At 40.0% G+C, this 17,339-nt stretch overlaps 1 protein-coding gene across 1 annotated transcript in view; it reads left to right on the top strand.

Annotated features, from left to right (window-relative positions):
* PTPRT (protein tyrosine phosphatase receptor type T) overlaps window positions 1–17,339 on the top strand; it is an 816,693-nt gene that overhangs the window by 591,675 nt on the left and 207,679 nt on the right. The window contains exon 12 of the mRNA XM_052650453.1: window positions 13,729–13,765. Within this exon, the coding sequence (XP_052506413.1) occupies window positions 13,729–13,765 (37 nt within the window). The remainder of the gene's footprint in view (window positions 1–13,728; window positions 13,766–17,339) is intronic.

Raw genomic sequence — 17,339 nt, 5'->3', positions numbered from 1 at the left:
CCACTCTTGCATTTCTAGAATACATTCCACTTGGTCATGCTGTTTTTTTTTTTCTCAATGCAGTGTTGAATTCTGTTCACCAACATGTTATGTAGTAGTTTTACACGTTCAAAATTAAGATTGGTCTGTAATTTCTCCCTTGTGGGTTTTTTTTTTTTTGGTATTATCTCCCCTAAATTTAGGTATCAGTGTTATACTGGTTTCATTTAAAAATGAGAACATTTTTGGATAGTTAGAGAATGTGGGACCGACACGTACACACTGCTATATTTTAAATGGATAACCAGCAAGAACCTACTGTATAGTACAGGAAACTGTGATCAATTCTGTGTTAACAACCTGTGTGGGAATAACTGAATCACCTGCTGTACACCCTTAATTATCACAACATTGTTAATCAACTATACTCCAAAATACAGTAAAAATTTTAAAAATATATTAATTTATTTTTCCATGCTGTAAAACAATTTGTCAGTACTATCTTCTCTTTAAAAGTCTAATAGAAAATTCCCTATGAAAACAGTTCAGCGGGTGTTTTTCTTCTGAGCTAGCTCTTTCATATCTCCTTCTATTTAGTCTGTGAAATTAGACCTGTTGCTTTTATCTCTAATCAAATCTGTTTTATAAGCTATACTTTTCTAGGAAATTATCAATTCCATTTAGTTTTTCAGAATTATTTTCAGAGGTCTGAAAAGTCGTCTCATTTTTAAAAGTTTCTTCTTTTTCAGTGGTTATTTCCTTCTTGCCATTTCCTTATATATTGATGCTTCCTCTTTTTTTTTCCTTTTTCTAGTATCTTTTTCTTTTCTATTTCAATAATCTCAGCTTTTGCCTTTATTATTCCCTTCTATGCTCCTGTTTTCTTTCTTTTCCAGATGAAAATTTATTTGTTTTTCATTCTTTCATTTTTACTGATATTACTTAGTCACTGCTTTAAATGGTTTTTATAGATTCCAATATGTAGTGTTTTCATCATTTTGTTTGAAACTATTTAAATTTTTGTTTACAATTTCCCCTTTCACCTAGAAGTTAGCCAAAAGAAATTATTTTGTGAATTTCCAGGTGGATGAACCTATTTAGGGTTTTTTTTCATACTGTTAATTATCACTTTATTATATTATATCCATGGAATATTTCTTAAAATACTTCTACTTTATTCAATGTAGCAGTACTTTCTTAATTAGCTGATATATGGTAAGTTTTCTGAATGCTTCAGAAGCTCATAAGGAGAAGGCTTTTCTCTGTTATCAGGCTGTAGGGTTTGACACATAGCCACAAGATATGCTTAATTATTTTAGCTCTCTGTATCCTTGCCTTTTTTTTTTTTTTTTTTTTTTTTTTTGCCACTTGATCTGTCTTATATTGACAGTAGTCTTCTATTATTCTTGTATCTTCTGTAGTTTTTACTTCATCAGTTAAGTTTAGTCACTTAGTCGTGTCTCTTTGTGACTCCATGGACTATAGCACACCAGGCCTCCCTGTCCATCACCAACTCCCAGAGCTTGCTCAAACTCATGTCCATCGAGTCGATGATGCCATCCAACCATGCCATCCTCTGTCATCCCCTTATTTTCTTTTTACTTCATAAAGGTGATCATTGTGGCTTTTGGTGCATAGATTCTCATGCCTGCTACCTTTCTTGTTAATTGTGGATTTAACAGTAAAGTGTTCTTTGTTTTATATCTATATATATGTGCTTTTTAAATTGCATTTTATAACTCTGGTATTCAGGATCACTGCTATAGCTTTCTTTTGTTCATTTGTTTATTCTTTCTTTTTCTTGCCATTTATACTTTCTCTCATTCCTTTATTGTTGCCTTTCAGAATGACTTTGTTTTAGATATGAAAGTGAAACAGAAAGTGTTAGTCTCTGAGTCGTGCCAGACTCTTTGTGACTCCATGTTCTGTAGCCTGCCAGGCTCCTCTGTCCACAGAATTCTCCAGGCAAGAATATTGATAGCCATTCCCTTCTCTAGGGGATCTTCCCAACCCAAGCATTGAACCCAGGCTGCATTGCAGGCAGATTCTTTACTGTCTGAGCCACCAGGGAAGCCCTTTATAAACCAAATAGTTGGGTCTTGCTTTATGAGACCTTTGAAATCTTTCCCATGCAATTATATGGGTTAAACCCATTCACGTTTGTTGATGTGGCTGATATGTTTGGTTTCAAATCTATCACATATTCTTTATGTCATAATTTACTATGTTAATTTTGTAATTCTTGCTGATGTGTTTTCCTCGTTTATTTCAAAATTTCTTTTGATGTTTAGAAAGCTTTTTATTTTTGTTCTGTTATCTTTTTTCTTATACTTTTCAATGTGTTTTATCCTTTCTTATTTAACCTCTTCCTGCCAGCATTTTTCCCAGCATTACTGAGGTGTAATTAAAAAATAAGAATTGTGTATATTTAAGATGTACAACATGATGGACATTATGGTTTGTTTTGGGTTCTTTTCGAAGTACAGTTGATTTATAATATTATATTAGTTTCAGGTGTACAGCATAGTGATTCAATGTTTTTGAAGATTATACTCCGTTATAAGTTATTACAAGATAATTGCTGTAATTCCCTGAGCTATACGGTATATCCTTGTTGCTCATCTATTTTATCCATAGTAGTTAGTATCTGTTAATCCCATACCCCTAATTTGTCCCTTTACCCTTCCTTCTATTGTGAAATGATTGCCATAATCACGCTAATTAACGAATTCATCACCTCTCATAGTCACCATTGTGTGTGGTGTGAGTACTTAAGATCTACTCTCTTGGCAAATTTCAAGTATGAAAAGCAAGTAATATACAAACTTCCAAAACTTATGCATCCTGTTAACTCTTGGATCAGCATCTCCGCATTTCCTCTACGCTCTGGCCCCTGCAACTACCACTGTCTGCTTTTATATGTTCAACTTTCCCCAATTCCACATAGAAGTGAAATCATGCACTATTTGTTCTTCTGTGTCTGTCTTGTTTCACTCAGTCTAGTGTCCTCCGGGTTCATCCATGTTGTTGCAAATAACAGGTTCTCCTACTTTTTAAGGTCATTAATAGTCTATCATCTGTATATACGACATTGTCTTTTCCCAGGTCCTAGCTGCCCCATGCTATTCATCCGTGCTGGTCCGCTCAGTTTTCAGGTTGAGATGATAGAAATAGGCCTCTTGGGCAGCATCTTGCATAGCTGGGGGAGCGGGTCACTCACGATGCTCTCGTTTCCCCTGTGGGGTCTCTCATGGCACTGAGCCGAGCCACTTTGGGAGAAAGGTAAAGTGTGACCATTCAGTGCTTTTGTTATCAGACTTTTTGCTCCACTGGGGGGCTGGGTCCTCTTTTCTGGGCTTCCAAATTCCCACAAAGGCACTCTCATCCAGGGGTGGTGGTCAAAATGATGTTTCTTTGGAAAGAGGAGTGCACAGACTTACTCTGCCATCTTGCAGACATCAGTGCTTAGTCGGTTTTGGGTGGTGTGCCTTGACTTCATCTGTTGCCCATACAGCAGGCAGTGAACTTATTCCACTCTCATCTTCCTTCTCTTACCCTGTTTCTCCTCTCTCTCATTTTCACTTCCATTATTTTAAAGAAAATATAACATTTACATATTCTGCTTTCAACCATGCCCCTACCTTCCTTTAGCCTGAGATTTACAATTAAATATATTAAACGCTTACCATCAAACCTTTTGCCAAAACTTCCTCAGTCATCTCTGTTGAATGAAGCTTATCTTCTGTTATACTTCTCAAGGAAGACTCATGAGTACAGGACTCTCTGAGTGATTGAATGTTGCAAGTTGTTTTTCTATAGTTTTAATAATTGAAAAATACTTGGCTAGCTATAAAACCCTTGGTTCATAATTTCTTTAAGTCTCTTGAAAATGCTGCTTCACATTTTTTGTCCTGTATGTTGCTTTGGAGACAGCTCATGATAGCCTAATTCTGTTGCCCTTGTAAATTGTTTCATCCTTTTTGCCTTAAGTCTTTGAAACTTTTTTTTTTTTTAAGTTCAGTAGTTTTTCTAGGATCTTGGAAAAGATCTTTCAGGTCTTTTGAGTCCTTTCAGGGTGTGGCCTCAGGTCATCTCTTCATATGTTTTCCTCAAATTTTTGTTACAAATTTTTACTTATTACTTAATCTGCCTTCTCAGAGATCTCAAGCATGCATGTATCACATCTTCTTTCTCTTCTCTTTAAGCCCTTTTTCACAGGCCCTTGTTACTTTATTTTCCATCTCTTTTTCATTCCCTTGGTTGTCTTTCTCTTTCTTCGATACCTCTTATTAAAAATTTCCCTTAGCTATCTTGTCATTTAATCTTCATTTCTGAGTGCTTTCATTTTTGTTTTCTTTTCCCCTCTGAGTTGAGTCAGCTCTTTTCCCTAATTCTTTATGGGTTTCAGTTGTTAATATTTCCATTTCTACTTCAAAGTTGTTTGCAAAGACTTCATTCCTTTTGGCGTACTGTGCTACAGTTTTCTTCTGAGTTTTAATTTTGGGAGAGGAGGTGGATTTTTATCACTTGGGATGTTTTGACTTTTATTTTCTGTTTTCTTCTTATATAATAGCTTTATTTGCTTCCTTCCACTCATTCATTTTGTAAATGTGAGGTTCAAAAACAGTGGTAGGTGGATATGTGAGCCTGAATCTGTGGAATACCATTGTTAGAAACAGAAATTTGAGCCTCATAAGGATTTAAGACTTAAAACCTTGTAACTTCATGTAATCTTTTATTGAGAAAATTGAGATACAGATGAAAAGAGATATAAAAAATGAGACCACACCAATATTTGGGGGTCTGGCCAAATAAAATAAAATTAAATTAAATAAAATTATTTATTAAAAATAATATGTGTCTGGCCAAATAAAATAAAATTTAAATTTAAAAAAGGATTATACGTCAACATGAATCTGACACAGGTATACACGTGTTCCCCATCCTGAACCCTCTTCCCTCCTCCCTTCCCATGCCATCCCTTTGGGTCATCTCAGTGCACCAGCCCCAAGCATCCAGTATCATGCATCGAACCTGGACTGGCGATTCATTTCAAATATGATATTATACATGTTTCAATGCCATTCTCCCAAATCATCCCACCCTCTCCCTCTCCCACAGAATCCAAAAGACTGTTCTATACATGTGTCTCTTTTGCTGTCTCGCATACAGGGTTATATTGTAAAGTAATTAACCTCCAATTAAAATAAATAAATTTTAAAAAATCCAAGAAGCTAGTAAAAAAATAATCAGAGAAGTTATTTAAAATAAAAAAATAATAAAAAAATAAAAAAGGATTATATATCCTGATAAGGTAGTGATGTGTGTTTTTTTAATGGGTGACTGAGTTTTTTGTATCACGAGAAACGACAGTTTGTGTGCTCTCTGACTTGTTGTCGCTGTTGTTATTCTCTCTTGACTACAGAGTCTTAAAATTCCCCCCTTTTGCCTCTTTGCTTTTCATTATCCAGTCTCTCAGAGATACTTCTTCTTTTTACCCTATTTCCCCCCATAAGTGATGCCTATGGAAGATCACCACCTTGAATTATGTATGACTTTCGAGTTGTTTTCATGTAGTCATTTCCTTATTCTGGCAGGATTCTTTTTCAGAATTTTCACGCATAGGAACTTGGTCTTTCTGAAGATCATTTTATAAAACCTTATGACCTCTACCAGCTTACCTTTTCTCTCTTTCATGTTGTTTCTCCTTACAGCCCTGGCTCTCCACAAAAGCTTATGATGAGAGCCTTAGAAATGCTTCATTCAACTGCACTGCTTGTTTTTCTACTAACAGGGACTATGACGTTTTGAGGGTTCTGTGTATTTTAATGATTTTGACGTTGTGAATTATGTATAGCTTTATTTTTTTTCTTGTTTTCCTGTGTTGTTTTTTTGAAAGATATATGGGGAGATTTTATTTTAGATGGTTACCATTTTCTTCAGCTATTAAGAGTCAGCAGGAATGGACTGTGGATTGCTTGTGGGAAATTATGGAACTAGAAGAATCAAAGATGACTCCCAGGTTTTTTACTTAGTCAACTGGATAGATAATGGTTACATTTACTGAAATGGGGGAAAACTGGTAGATATAAGATCTGGCACAGAAGGGAAGGGAATGACAGAGTTCTCTTTTGGAGATTTGTAAATTTATTATAAGTATGTGGATATATGTGCCTGAATCTCTGGAATACCATTGTTAGAAATTTGAGCATCCTAAGGATTTAATACTTAATGCCTTGTAACTAAATGTAAACTTTTATTGAGAAAATTGGAATACAGATGAAGAAGGATATAAAATGAGACCACTCCAATATTTGGAGGTTAAGCAGATGATAAATGTCTGGCCAAATAAAATAAAATTTAAATTAAAAAAAAAAAAGGATTAGGAGCAGACAGTGAGGTAAGAGAGAAAGCTGAGAGCAGAGTGACCTCAAAGGCAAGAGGAAAAAGAGTCAAAGAGAAAGTGATCAGTTGCTATTGATGAGACATTAAGGATGATGTGGTTGGAGAAGTGATTTTTAGAGCTGACCATATGACCATATGAAAGCCTTCGTTGGCCTTGATGAGAGCAGTCAGATTGAGGGAAGTTCCAGAGCACTAGTGAGTTAAGCCAATTGAGTCTGCATCTAGAGAGAGAACACAGAAGATTTTCAGAGCTTGAGTCTAACAGTGACTTTTCTGAATAAATGGCTTGCATTTATAAAATGCAATAAATGACTTGGGAGTTTCATTCCCTAGAGTCGGGGTCAGGGCTACGGCTATTGCCTAAAGCAGGACCTGTTGCCTTCAAGGAAAATCTAATAAGGTTGGTGATGAACACCTATCAGTGAGAAGAATATGCCACCAACAGCCAAGTCGCCTTCATCCTGCAGCTTTACTTTGCCCCTTGTTGGTGACTGCAGGTTTGCAGATTGCAGCATACGTGTTTATTAGGAAGTTATATCTCAAAGGAAACTCTGTCCCTTTCATGCCTTGAAAGGCATCCCTCACGCATTTTCCTCCAGAGGATGGGCCTGCCAGGTGACCTAGTTCTAATGGTTCTGGGCTGCTCAGTTTCCAGAGGCAGATCTCTGCTTTCCTTTTCCATCACTGGCTTTCTGATTTCTCAGGGTCCTGTTTCGGGTCAAAACAGAATTTCTTCATACAAATTGCTTGGCCTGTTTTTCAAAATGTGACTCTGCTCTATCATCCCTGTCTGCCTGTGGACAAGCCAAGAAAGCAGGGCCTCTGACCTCATGTCAGACATATTTGCCAACAGATACCTCAGAAAAGAAGGCCATTTGCTTAAAGGGTATTTTGCTTGGCTTACTATCTGAGTAACCCTGGGAAATTTTATTTAATCTTGTTTCACAAGAAAAGAAAAGTGGGGCATTGTGCTATCCATTTCAGACTTGTTATAAGAATGAAAAATACAATATTCAAAACACGTACCTTAGCAAAAGAGGGCCTTCCTCTTTTCTGTTTTTTTCCTTACTGATGCTTTCAGGGACTGTCATGCTAAGTGAATGAGCCACATTGAGGCCAAACAACAGGTTAGGGATCAGGGCACTGGAAGAGCATCATGGGAAATTGGGCTGCAGAGAGCCTAGACTGAGGACCCAATGTGTATCAGCCCCAGAAACATGGGGGGAGAGGGGAGGTGGTGAAGGACACTGGGGTCAAGCAAAGCCGAGAGATGCTTTCCAAAGGTGAGAGGCAGGCAGGATCTCTGCAGCCAATCTCCTGGTCCAAGGCACTAGTATCTCTCGGTTAGGTGTCACCATCATCCTCTCCCCAACAACTAGCTTCTCTTGCAATGAAAGTCTGTTCTCTCTACAGCAGCCTCTGCATTTTAAAAAAATAAAAGTCTGAAAATTTTATTCTTGCTCGTTCATCTTTGATAGCTGTCTGTTGTTCTTAAAATGTAGACGAAAACCCTACAGTCTAAAAGGCTCTACCAGGCTCATGCCTCTAGCTTCATCTGATCTCATTCTCTGAGTACTTCATGATGATGTAAACACCCCAGACTTCTTTATGTCTTTGACTGCAGCTCGTGTTTTCCCACTCCCAGGCCTTTGTGCATCTTTCCCTGAGTCTGGGACACCCTTCCATGGTACTTATTTTCCAGGTATTAGGTTAAATAGTTCTTGCTCAACGTGGTAAGCCGTATTTCTTTCCCACCCACATCCCTTGTCATCTTCTGGACACATATATAGCACCCAGCACTTCTCTTAATAGTGTTTATTGCAACGTGTAATCAGGTGTTTACTCATGAGAATCGTTATCTGATGTTTGCTGCAAGTATTAGAAAGGTAATGTTTGCATGCTTCGTGAGGATGGGGGCCACGTCTGCTCTGCTCATCCCTGTGTATGCAGCACAGTGCCTGGCATGCAGTGAGCATTCCATAATGATGAACATTTTCAGTGATGATCGTATCAGTGCATATTTGTTGATTGACCAAATGAACGAGGAGTTAAGTGGGGGTCCCAGTCTTAGAGAAAAATGAGGGCACAAGCCTAAGAAGATGTGATAACTATAGAAAGACTCGGGTTAGGGCTAAATCTCATCATATGAGCTGAGACAGCTTAGTCTTAGAGAAGGCAAAAATGTGAGTTAGGGCAACTGGGAAAAGTCTTTGAAAATGATGAGATCAGGGCTGAATCCCCACCTTATTAAGTAGGGCAGTCTGATGGTGCAGTGAGAATTTTATGTATTCCCCAGGTTACAGGGGCTTCTTGACCAGGTTGGGAGTACAATGTAACCTAAGTCCTCCTGGATAATAGACAGCAGTTCCTATAAGCCCTTCAATTAGAGAGCCTATAATTTCAGTAAGGAGTTGAAGGATGGATGGATAAGTGGATGGTTGAGTGAGTCAGACTTGGCCTGGTCTCTAAATAGAGGTTATAAGTAGGTAAGTAGGTATAGGTATAAGGCATTTTGATTAAAAAAAAAAAAGCTCGTTTGTTGTGAGGTGGGTGATATGACGTCAAGAAGATAGTGTACTGAAAGAACTGGAAGCAACCTTAGAATATCCCACCTGCGCTACCAAAGTGGGCTTCCCCATCCCTTCCTCTGTCATTTCATTGGTGGGAAAACTGAGCCACAGAGAGGGGCAACGAGCTGCTCTATTGCACAGCACTGGCAGATCCCTTTTTTTTTTTTTAGCTTTTTGGCTCTGCCGTGCAACGTGTAACCTGAGCCCCCTGCATCGGAAGTGTGGAGTCTTTAACACTGGCCTGCTGGAAAAGTCCCAACACTAGCAGATCCTGGAGTAGAAGCAGGTCTCAACAGAAGCCCAACAGTTAGGACAGTATATTCTACCCCAAGGTGATACATTCCTGTGTGCAGATTTGCAAGTCTAGAGTAGGAAGTGGAATGTGAGTGAGGCTAAAATAATGGGAACATGAAATTGTCTTGTACTGTGGAGATGGAACAGAGAAGACACCAAATGCTTTTTCTCTTTCCAAAGCCTTATATAATCTGACACAAGGAAAGTACCCATTTCTTTTTTACAGAACTGATTGGGTCAATGTCCACAGCCCAGACTTCCTGTGTGATCGGATGCAGAATTTCCAGCGTGTTCCTGACTTGCTTGCTAACAGTTCAATCACCTGGAAGGTCAAGGGAGTGACTCAGGACTTTGTTATTCTGTACCTGATCCTAACCAACAAAGACAAATTGGTTATGGAATTAAAGATGTCAGGAACTTGGGAGAAAACAGATATGTCAGCGTCATGTTTGTGAGAGCCGAGGAGGGTTAAACATAATCAGACAAGTGCTTTAGATGATAGAAAACAGTTTAATAGATTCAGGTGGAGGACATAGTGTTAGGAAATGGCTCGCTTTCATGCATGCAGCTTTGGCAGTGAAGATGAGTCTAAGGAGAATTAGAAAGTTCTTTAAATGATCCAGTAAGAAGGCAGTAGAATAAACTATTGTGGCTACCCAATATTCCCTTTACTGGGACACATTTTTAAACGAGTTCAGTTCAGTTACTCAGTTGCATCCAACTCTTTGTGATCCCATGGACTGCAGCACACCAGGCTTCCCTGTCCATCACCAGCTCCCAGAGTTTACTCAAACTCATGTCCGTTGAGTCCCACAAAAGACACGTTAGCCTTCACCTTTGTGGGGAGGAAGTGACCCAGAAGGAGTGTGAAGGGTTTTTCTGAGGTGCTGGTAATTTAGGGTGTTTTGATCTGGATGCTGGTCCTAAAGTGTGTGTTCACTTTGTGAAAGATTTGGCAAACTGCATTGAAAATTAGTGCATTTGTCTGCATGTATCAATATGTTATACTTCACTGTGCAACCATTTTTAAGATTTAGTATATTTCCTTTAGGACTTATTTTTTAAATGCTTAGATTTGCATTTTGGATAAAAACTGTGCTTTATTCATTTATTATTTTCTTATGTATATTACTGCATGTTGTGACATGGGTCTCAACCATTTTCGTTATCAGCCTTATAAAACTCCACTGTGTAGAGAGACCTCCACTGTGTAGAGAGAGTTAGGCAGATATGTTCCTCTTCATTTTCACTTTTATAAAGAATACTGGAAGCAATGACTTTGAATATAAAGCTTCTTCTGCATTTAAGATCATTCCATGAGAATAGATTCTTAGATATAAAGAGATTAGGTTGACTCTCTTTAAAGTCTAGATACATATTTATAAATTACCCCCACCAGTGAAGACCTCACTATATTGCCCATTGCTATATTAACAGTCTTACACAGAATTGGCAAGTTTCCTGATACAGTACTTGCAAAATCTGTTTTTTTTTTTCTTTGTATTAGTATAAAGTTGGAGATCTTTCTTATCTCTTGGCACGTCCCATCCAACACAGTTTCTCAGTTCTCTGGATGTCGTGCTTTCTTCTTTAGCCATCTCAGTGTCCAGTTCACCGACCTTTGTTTAAGCCAAAGAACAGATATGGAAGCCAACAGGAGCTGAAGAACTGTGTTCTACCTCCAAACATGAAAACAAATGAAAAAAAATTAGTTTGCTCACTTTTATCATCATTCTTAAGTTTTAACTCATTTGTGACTTGAGCTTTTTCGGCATCTCAATTTTTAATTTTATTTTTGGAGTATAATTGCTTTGCAAAGTTGTATTAGTTTCTGCTGTACAACGAAGTGAGTCAGCTATATGTACATGTCCATTGCCTTCCTCCAAATCCCACCCATTTAGGTCATCACAGAACACCAAGCTAAGTTCCCTGTGCTGCACAGCAGCTTCCTGCCAGCTGTCTATTTTACACCCAGCAGTGTACACACATCAGTGCTCCTCTCCCGATTCATCCCATCTCAGTTAGAGAGTTCTACTCTTTTCTCTCTTCTTTCTGTCTCCTGGATATGTTCTTTTAAAAAAAACTTTTTTTCCCCTTGAAATATAAGCACACTTCAAATGAATATTCCATGTATTTGAATCATCATATGTCATGCTCTTAACATTTCTGCATTTTCCATTTTTTAAAATAAAACAATTATTTATTTTAAAAAGTAACACTTTCAGCACAGAAAAAAAAAAAAAAAAAAGGAAACACTTGTTCCAAAGAACAAGTCATGTCAACTCAACCTTCTTTCTTTAAGATAGTTCTTGAACTGACTGGGGAAATGAAGTATACAGAGCATCAGGATCTGAAGTGATTTTGGACTCTGTTCTCAAGCTATGTTTTTGGAAAAATAACCGCAGTAGAGTCTGAGTTCTTAAGCAATTGAGACAGCGAGTAACTGTTGCATAACCAACCAGAGATTCTGATGAACATGAATGCCAGCCTGGAAGAGGGATTCTAGTACATGCCGCTGAGTCTGTTATTGGCATTTTCTAGGTTACTACTTATATTATTGATCTGGATAAAGTTGAAAAATCATGTCCCCAAACTTGCAGATGGTGAAGATAACATGGTAATAGGCTCTAATCACCGAATCAAAGAGGATAGACTTCAACAGCTCCAAGTTTGACTCTGTGCTTGAGATTCATAATAGGACCACATAGATATGTAGAAGCAGGCAAATTTTTTTTTTCCTTTTTTGGTGGGAAAGAGTTGCTGACATATTCATTGTGACCAATGAAAATGTGAAATGTTGGCTATGTTATTAGAAGCGCAGTTTAAGTAAGAAAAAAATTGAAATTAGTGATAATCTAGGTAATCATATATTGACAAGCCTACACATAGACTGTTGCTTCATGTTCTAGTCCCGTCTCACTAAGAGGGACAAACTGGAGGATGTCCTGGGATGAGATTACTTTGGTTCAGAGGACTTGAACTTTTATCATCTGAGGAACTGTTGAAAAAGAATGCTAGTGAACTTGAGGACTGTCTGGCAGTTTCCAGACATCTTTCCTATACAAGCAAATGCAGACTTTCTGTGGGCTACAGAGCAGAATCAAGACCACTAGGGAATCATACTTGGGTTTGATAGGAGGGACAGTTCCTAGCATTCAGAGGTGTGCATGGATGAAATACACTCTGCTGCAGACATTATCATTGTTTCTGTTTTTGGTTCCTGGAGCACTCCAATTCCTGTGTTGCTGAAGTCAGGCATGGCCCTTAGACTCACTCCAGCTGGTGGAACCTGTGTCAAAGTAAACGTGTTACTTCTAATGTCAAGCCTTTAGTTGCCAGTTCTTACTAAACTCATCATCATCCCTTTCTCTGGCCTCAGGGAACACTGAAGCATTATATTTAAATGGAGGGAGCAGCCTTGGTCTTTTAGTGGCTACAATGATGACAGTATCCTCCAGCCACCACCATCAGCTCCCCCTCAGACCCACCATACTCCTATATTGGACATGTTGTTTGAGTGGAAAATAAACCTTTGCTGTTTGTAGCCCCTGGATTTCGTGGGTTTTATCACTTCTGCATATTCCTGACTAAGGCTTCCCTGTTGGTTCAGATGGCAAAGAATCCACCTGCAGTGCAGGAGACACAGGAGATACGAGTTCAATCCCTGGATTAGGAAGACCCCCTGGAGACAGGAAAGGCCATCCACGCCAGTATTCTTGTCTGCAGAATTCCGTGGACAGAGGAGCCTGGCAGGCTGTATAGTCCATGGGTTCCCAAAGAGTGGGACATGATGAACAACTAAACTAAACTAATCCTGGCTAAGACAGTGCCTTCAAGATGCAGTGGTTCTTCACATGTGGGCATTAGCAAGAAAGCATTGGATTCTGCAGATCAAAACTACAGTGAGGTATCACCTCACACTGGTCAGAACGGCCATCACCAAAAAGTCTACAAACAATAAATGCTGAAGAGAGTATACAGAACAGGGAACCCTTTTGCACTGTTTGTGAGAATGTAAATTGATATAGCCACTATGGAGGACAGTATGGAGGTTCCTTAAAAAGCTAAAAATAGAACCACATGACCCAGCAATCCCGTTAAGCTTCTCAAAGATGCCCTTGATGCCCCCTGCTAACCCATGTAGCTGAGTGAAGCGCACACATGCCATAGGGTACTCACTTAGTGTTATGGTGATTGTTCTGTGCTGGGCAGTATTTATGAAGTAGTTCTGTCTGGGGAAGAAACTGATAAGGTGATGAGAGCCAGGAATTGGCAATAACACCAGTGTGAAAATAAATGAAGGAATAGAATTAAAAGGTGATTCCCCTGGAGGAAAAACATAGAAGGGACAAATATTAAATTAAAATTAAAAACATAAATGCAAGCCTATATATGCAAATATGTATATGTATATTTTTGTCTATATTAAAAAACCAAACCCACAACAAATTAACTGGAATCTCACTTTTGTTATTCACAGGAAACCAAAATCAATTGTGTCCGTCTGGCTACAAAAGGTATGTTGGCATGCACTGTCTGTCTTCAGCTACTGAAGTACTTCTCTCTGTAGCAACAGTGACTAAAAATAACAAGAAAGAATTGTTATTTTCGCTAGAGTCATTTGCATATAAGTATTATTATATACTTATGGTATATATTAATAACACAGTGCCTAAAGCATAGGAAGAGCTCAAAACATATTTGTTTAGTCGATGGATGGATGTACAGGCTGGAACATTAATCAGTGGTAAATATAAATTTACTCAAATATTCTTCTGCTATATATTTTCATTGTATTTGAGTCTATGTTTATGTGGGTATTTTTTTGCACATCCGTTAGACCAGTCTTCTGGTGTTGGATTTTATTCAGTTGCTGCATAGCTTTCAAAAATGAGGTGATTAGTGTCGGTGCCTTCTGTAATGAGAAAACAAACACTGCATTGTTGTCTAGTTGGCATTTTCAATACTTATCCCCAAAACTAAGGCAGCATTGTTCAGGCTCATCACTTTTTGTTTCCCTAATTATTATTGAATTGCCTGGCTCTTTCAATTGGTACATGTTTCTGTTTATTACTCTTTAAAAAAAATCAATGAATGGTTTGTTATCATTTAACCTATTATAAGGTTGAATGGTTAGAAATCAGGTTTATCTTTTTTGTTATAGAACTGACATTTTTACCAGCTATCCTCCCTGTATAAACACACCAAAACTGGGCAACTCATTCTATTCCCTGCATTTATTGAGAGCATATATGGTTTCATAGGTGACTTCCACAGCAGTGAAAAGATGTAAGTAGATATGTAATGATAGGCATGAACTGTAGACAAAGACAGTGGCTCATGTATGTATATACATATGTGAATACATACACGCAAGGACACATAGCAGAAAACAGAGGAGAGAGAGAGAGGACTATTTAATGGTTATTTGACAGAATATGCACCAAGACCTATCACCCATTAGTTTTGTAACTTTGAAGAAAGTCACATCAGTTTGTAGACAGCAAAGGGAAGATGCAGAAGGAAGAAGACAAGCAATCAGAGTTCACTGTGATAAGAACTCACTCTGCTCTCACAGAAGTCAGGAGAGGTCAGCATGTCCCTAATGTGTTCTCTCTCGGGAGCTCAGGCTTCTGGACAGAAAGAGATAAAATCCTGCTTGTGAGGCAAGGAGAATTGATGGCCTGCAAACAAAAGGGGCACGAATTATGGGCCTCAGCAGAGTTTTCCTCTGAAGAAAACAGATCATCTAGAAAGAAGACCCTTATCCATGGGCTGGCACTAGAGCTCTGGTCTCGGGCTGGACAGCTCAGTATCTGCAGCAACCCCCTGGAGTGGGCAGGAAACTTAGAGAGAAACCTCCCCTGTGATAGTAAGCTCCATGGCTCCCCGCAAGCTTCTGACCCCTGGACACGGGAGAGGCTGATGGCAGTGCTGTCCCCTGTGGTGGTGAGTTGGGGGGAGTGTGGGATTCTGACACCTCCTGGGACATAAAGCCCTCCTAAAAGGGAGTTTGTTGAATTGTGTGATGTGAACTGGGAATTGAGAACATGTGATCAGACAGGCAAAAGGTATCTGCGGGGACTTTGAGTGAGAATATTATTTAGTGATTTCTTTTTGGCTGTGCTGGGTCTTCACTGCCACACGGGCTTTTCTCTAGTTGTAGTGAGCGGGGTCTTCTCTCGAGTTGCAGCACATGGGCCTCTCATTACGGTGGCTTCCCTTCTTGCAGAGCATGAGCCGGGTCTGTGCACGGTCTCAATAGCTGCGGTTCCTGGGCTCCAGAGCACAGGCTCCATGGTTGTGACGCACGGACTTGGTTGCTCCACAGCATGCGGGATCATTCTGGATCAGGGATTGAACCCATGTCTCCTCCATTGGCAGGCAGATTCTTTACCACTGAGCCACCAGGGAAGCCCTGAGAGAGAATAATTAAAAGTATACATTCTTGGCAATTTCAGGACCCACTGTCCATGTAGATAGACAGCACACCATGCCATGTTTCTCCAGGTTCCATTGCTGATCTGTGAGATTAACGTGAGCTTTAAAGAACTAGAGCAAAAGAGTTGTCTGCTTCTTAGCACAAGGATTTCTCTTCTTGTTTGATGTTTAGGCTACAGCCTTCCTTTAGCGGAGTGTGTTGTATGCATGTGGCAGGTGTGGCAGGGGAAAGGACGGGAATGCATTCATGAGTACGAATACCCAGCTGGCCATGCCCAGGCGGGGCTCAGAGGAGTTAGGAGTCAGACGTGGATTCCGGGCTTCCATGCCTTTGTTTTCCAGTGCAGTGAGGGCCATTGCCCCAACCGGAGAAGCGGGCTCTAGCAGCTCTTGGCAGTAGGGTAGAGAGCTGGGTAGTGCGGAATGCCAATCTCTCTCAGGTCAAGGAGTGATTCCTTCTCAGCATCACATCAGATAAATAAGCAGGATGCTTGGTGATGCAGAGAAACGGCAAAGGGAAGGAAGGCTATATTTGATCAGCGTCTGCTCTGTCCCCTTGGAGCATCCAGGGTCCGCTGAACGAGAACCCTATCTGAACTCGTACCCTGCCCGTGGGGACTGTGTGTCAAGGAACTAAGTCCAGGTGTCAATATTTGACCCATCCCTTTCCTGATACTGTCAATCAAATTTCCATCTTTATGGGTTTGCCAAAAATGCTCTTCTTTTTAACAGAGGAAAGTATGATGGTGGGAACCTTGCAGGCAGGAAGGATATAGCAAGTTCCAGTGACAGATTCCATGGCCCTTCTGTCTCCTTCAAAGCTCCTACACCTCTTTGTCATTGTGGCATTTTCCTCATGAGTCTGCCAGCGGGCAGCCCGTCTCTGTAGTGTAGTCACATGGGCAGGCTTGAGGCCACTGCTTTGGCGATGAAGCAAATTGCTGATGTCCTGTCCCTGACCCTAGTGATTCCAGACAGTGTCAGTGGTCAGCTGTGTGAGTTCCATGGAACTGGGAGGGCTGCTACTCAGAATGGAACAGCCTGAGCTGTTCGGGATCATTCTGACCTGACCAGAAGCCCAGGGCATCTTCTATCGATATTAGATAGAATCCCTGGCCCTAGCGTGCACCTCTAACCCTTGCCTGTCTGTAATGTCACTGTTCGTCACCCAAGCTCTGATGAAGCACTGACAGCCGGGAGGTCTGCAAAGCCGGGGACCTGTGTTAGTTTTCAGCGACTGCAGAGTTCACAAACTAAGTGGCTTAAACAAAGCCTAATTTATTTTCTCACGCTTCTGAAGGCTAGAAATCCAAGATCGAGATGTCAGCAGGGTTAGCTCCTTGGAGACTGTGAGGCAGGGTCTGTTTCATGCCTTTCCTCCAGCGTCTGGGGGGTTGCTGGCCGTCATTGGCGCGCTCTGGCATGCAGGTGCCTCACCTCACCTCTGCCGTCATCTTCGCATGGTGCTCTTCCTCTGTGTGTCTGTCCCAATTCTCCCCTTTTCTACGAACACTGATCATATTGGATTGAGGCTCCACCTTACTCCAGTATGACCTCATCCTAACTCAGCTAATCACCTCTACAGGGACCCCGTTGACCGATAAGGTCACAGTTAGGACATTGACATATGAATCTGAGGGGAACTCAGTT

This window comes from Budorcas taxicolor, chromosome 13 (assembly GCF_023091745.1).
Source record: "Budorcas taxicolor isolate Tak-1 chromosome 13, Takin1.1, whole genome shotgun sequence".
NCBI classification, from domain to species: domain Eukaryota; kingdom Metazoa; phylum Chordata; class Mammalia; order Artiodactyla; family Bovidae; genus Budorcas; species Budorcas taxicolor.
This window is presented reverse-complemented; position numbering and strand designations above follow the sequence as displayed.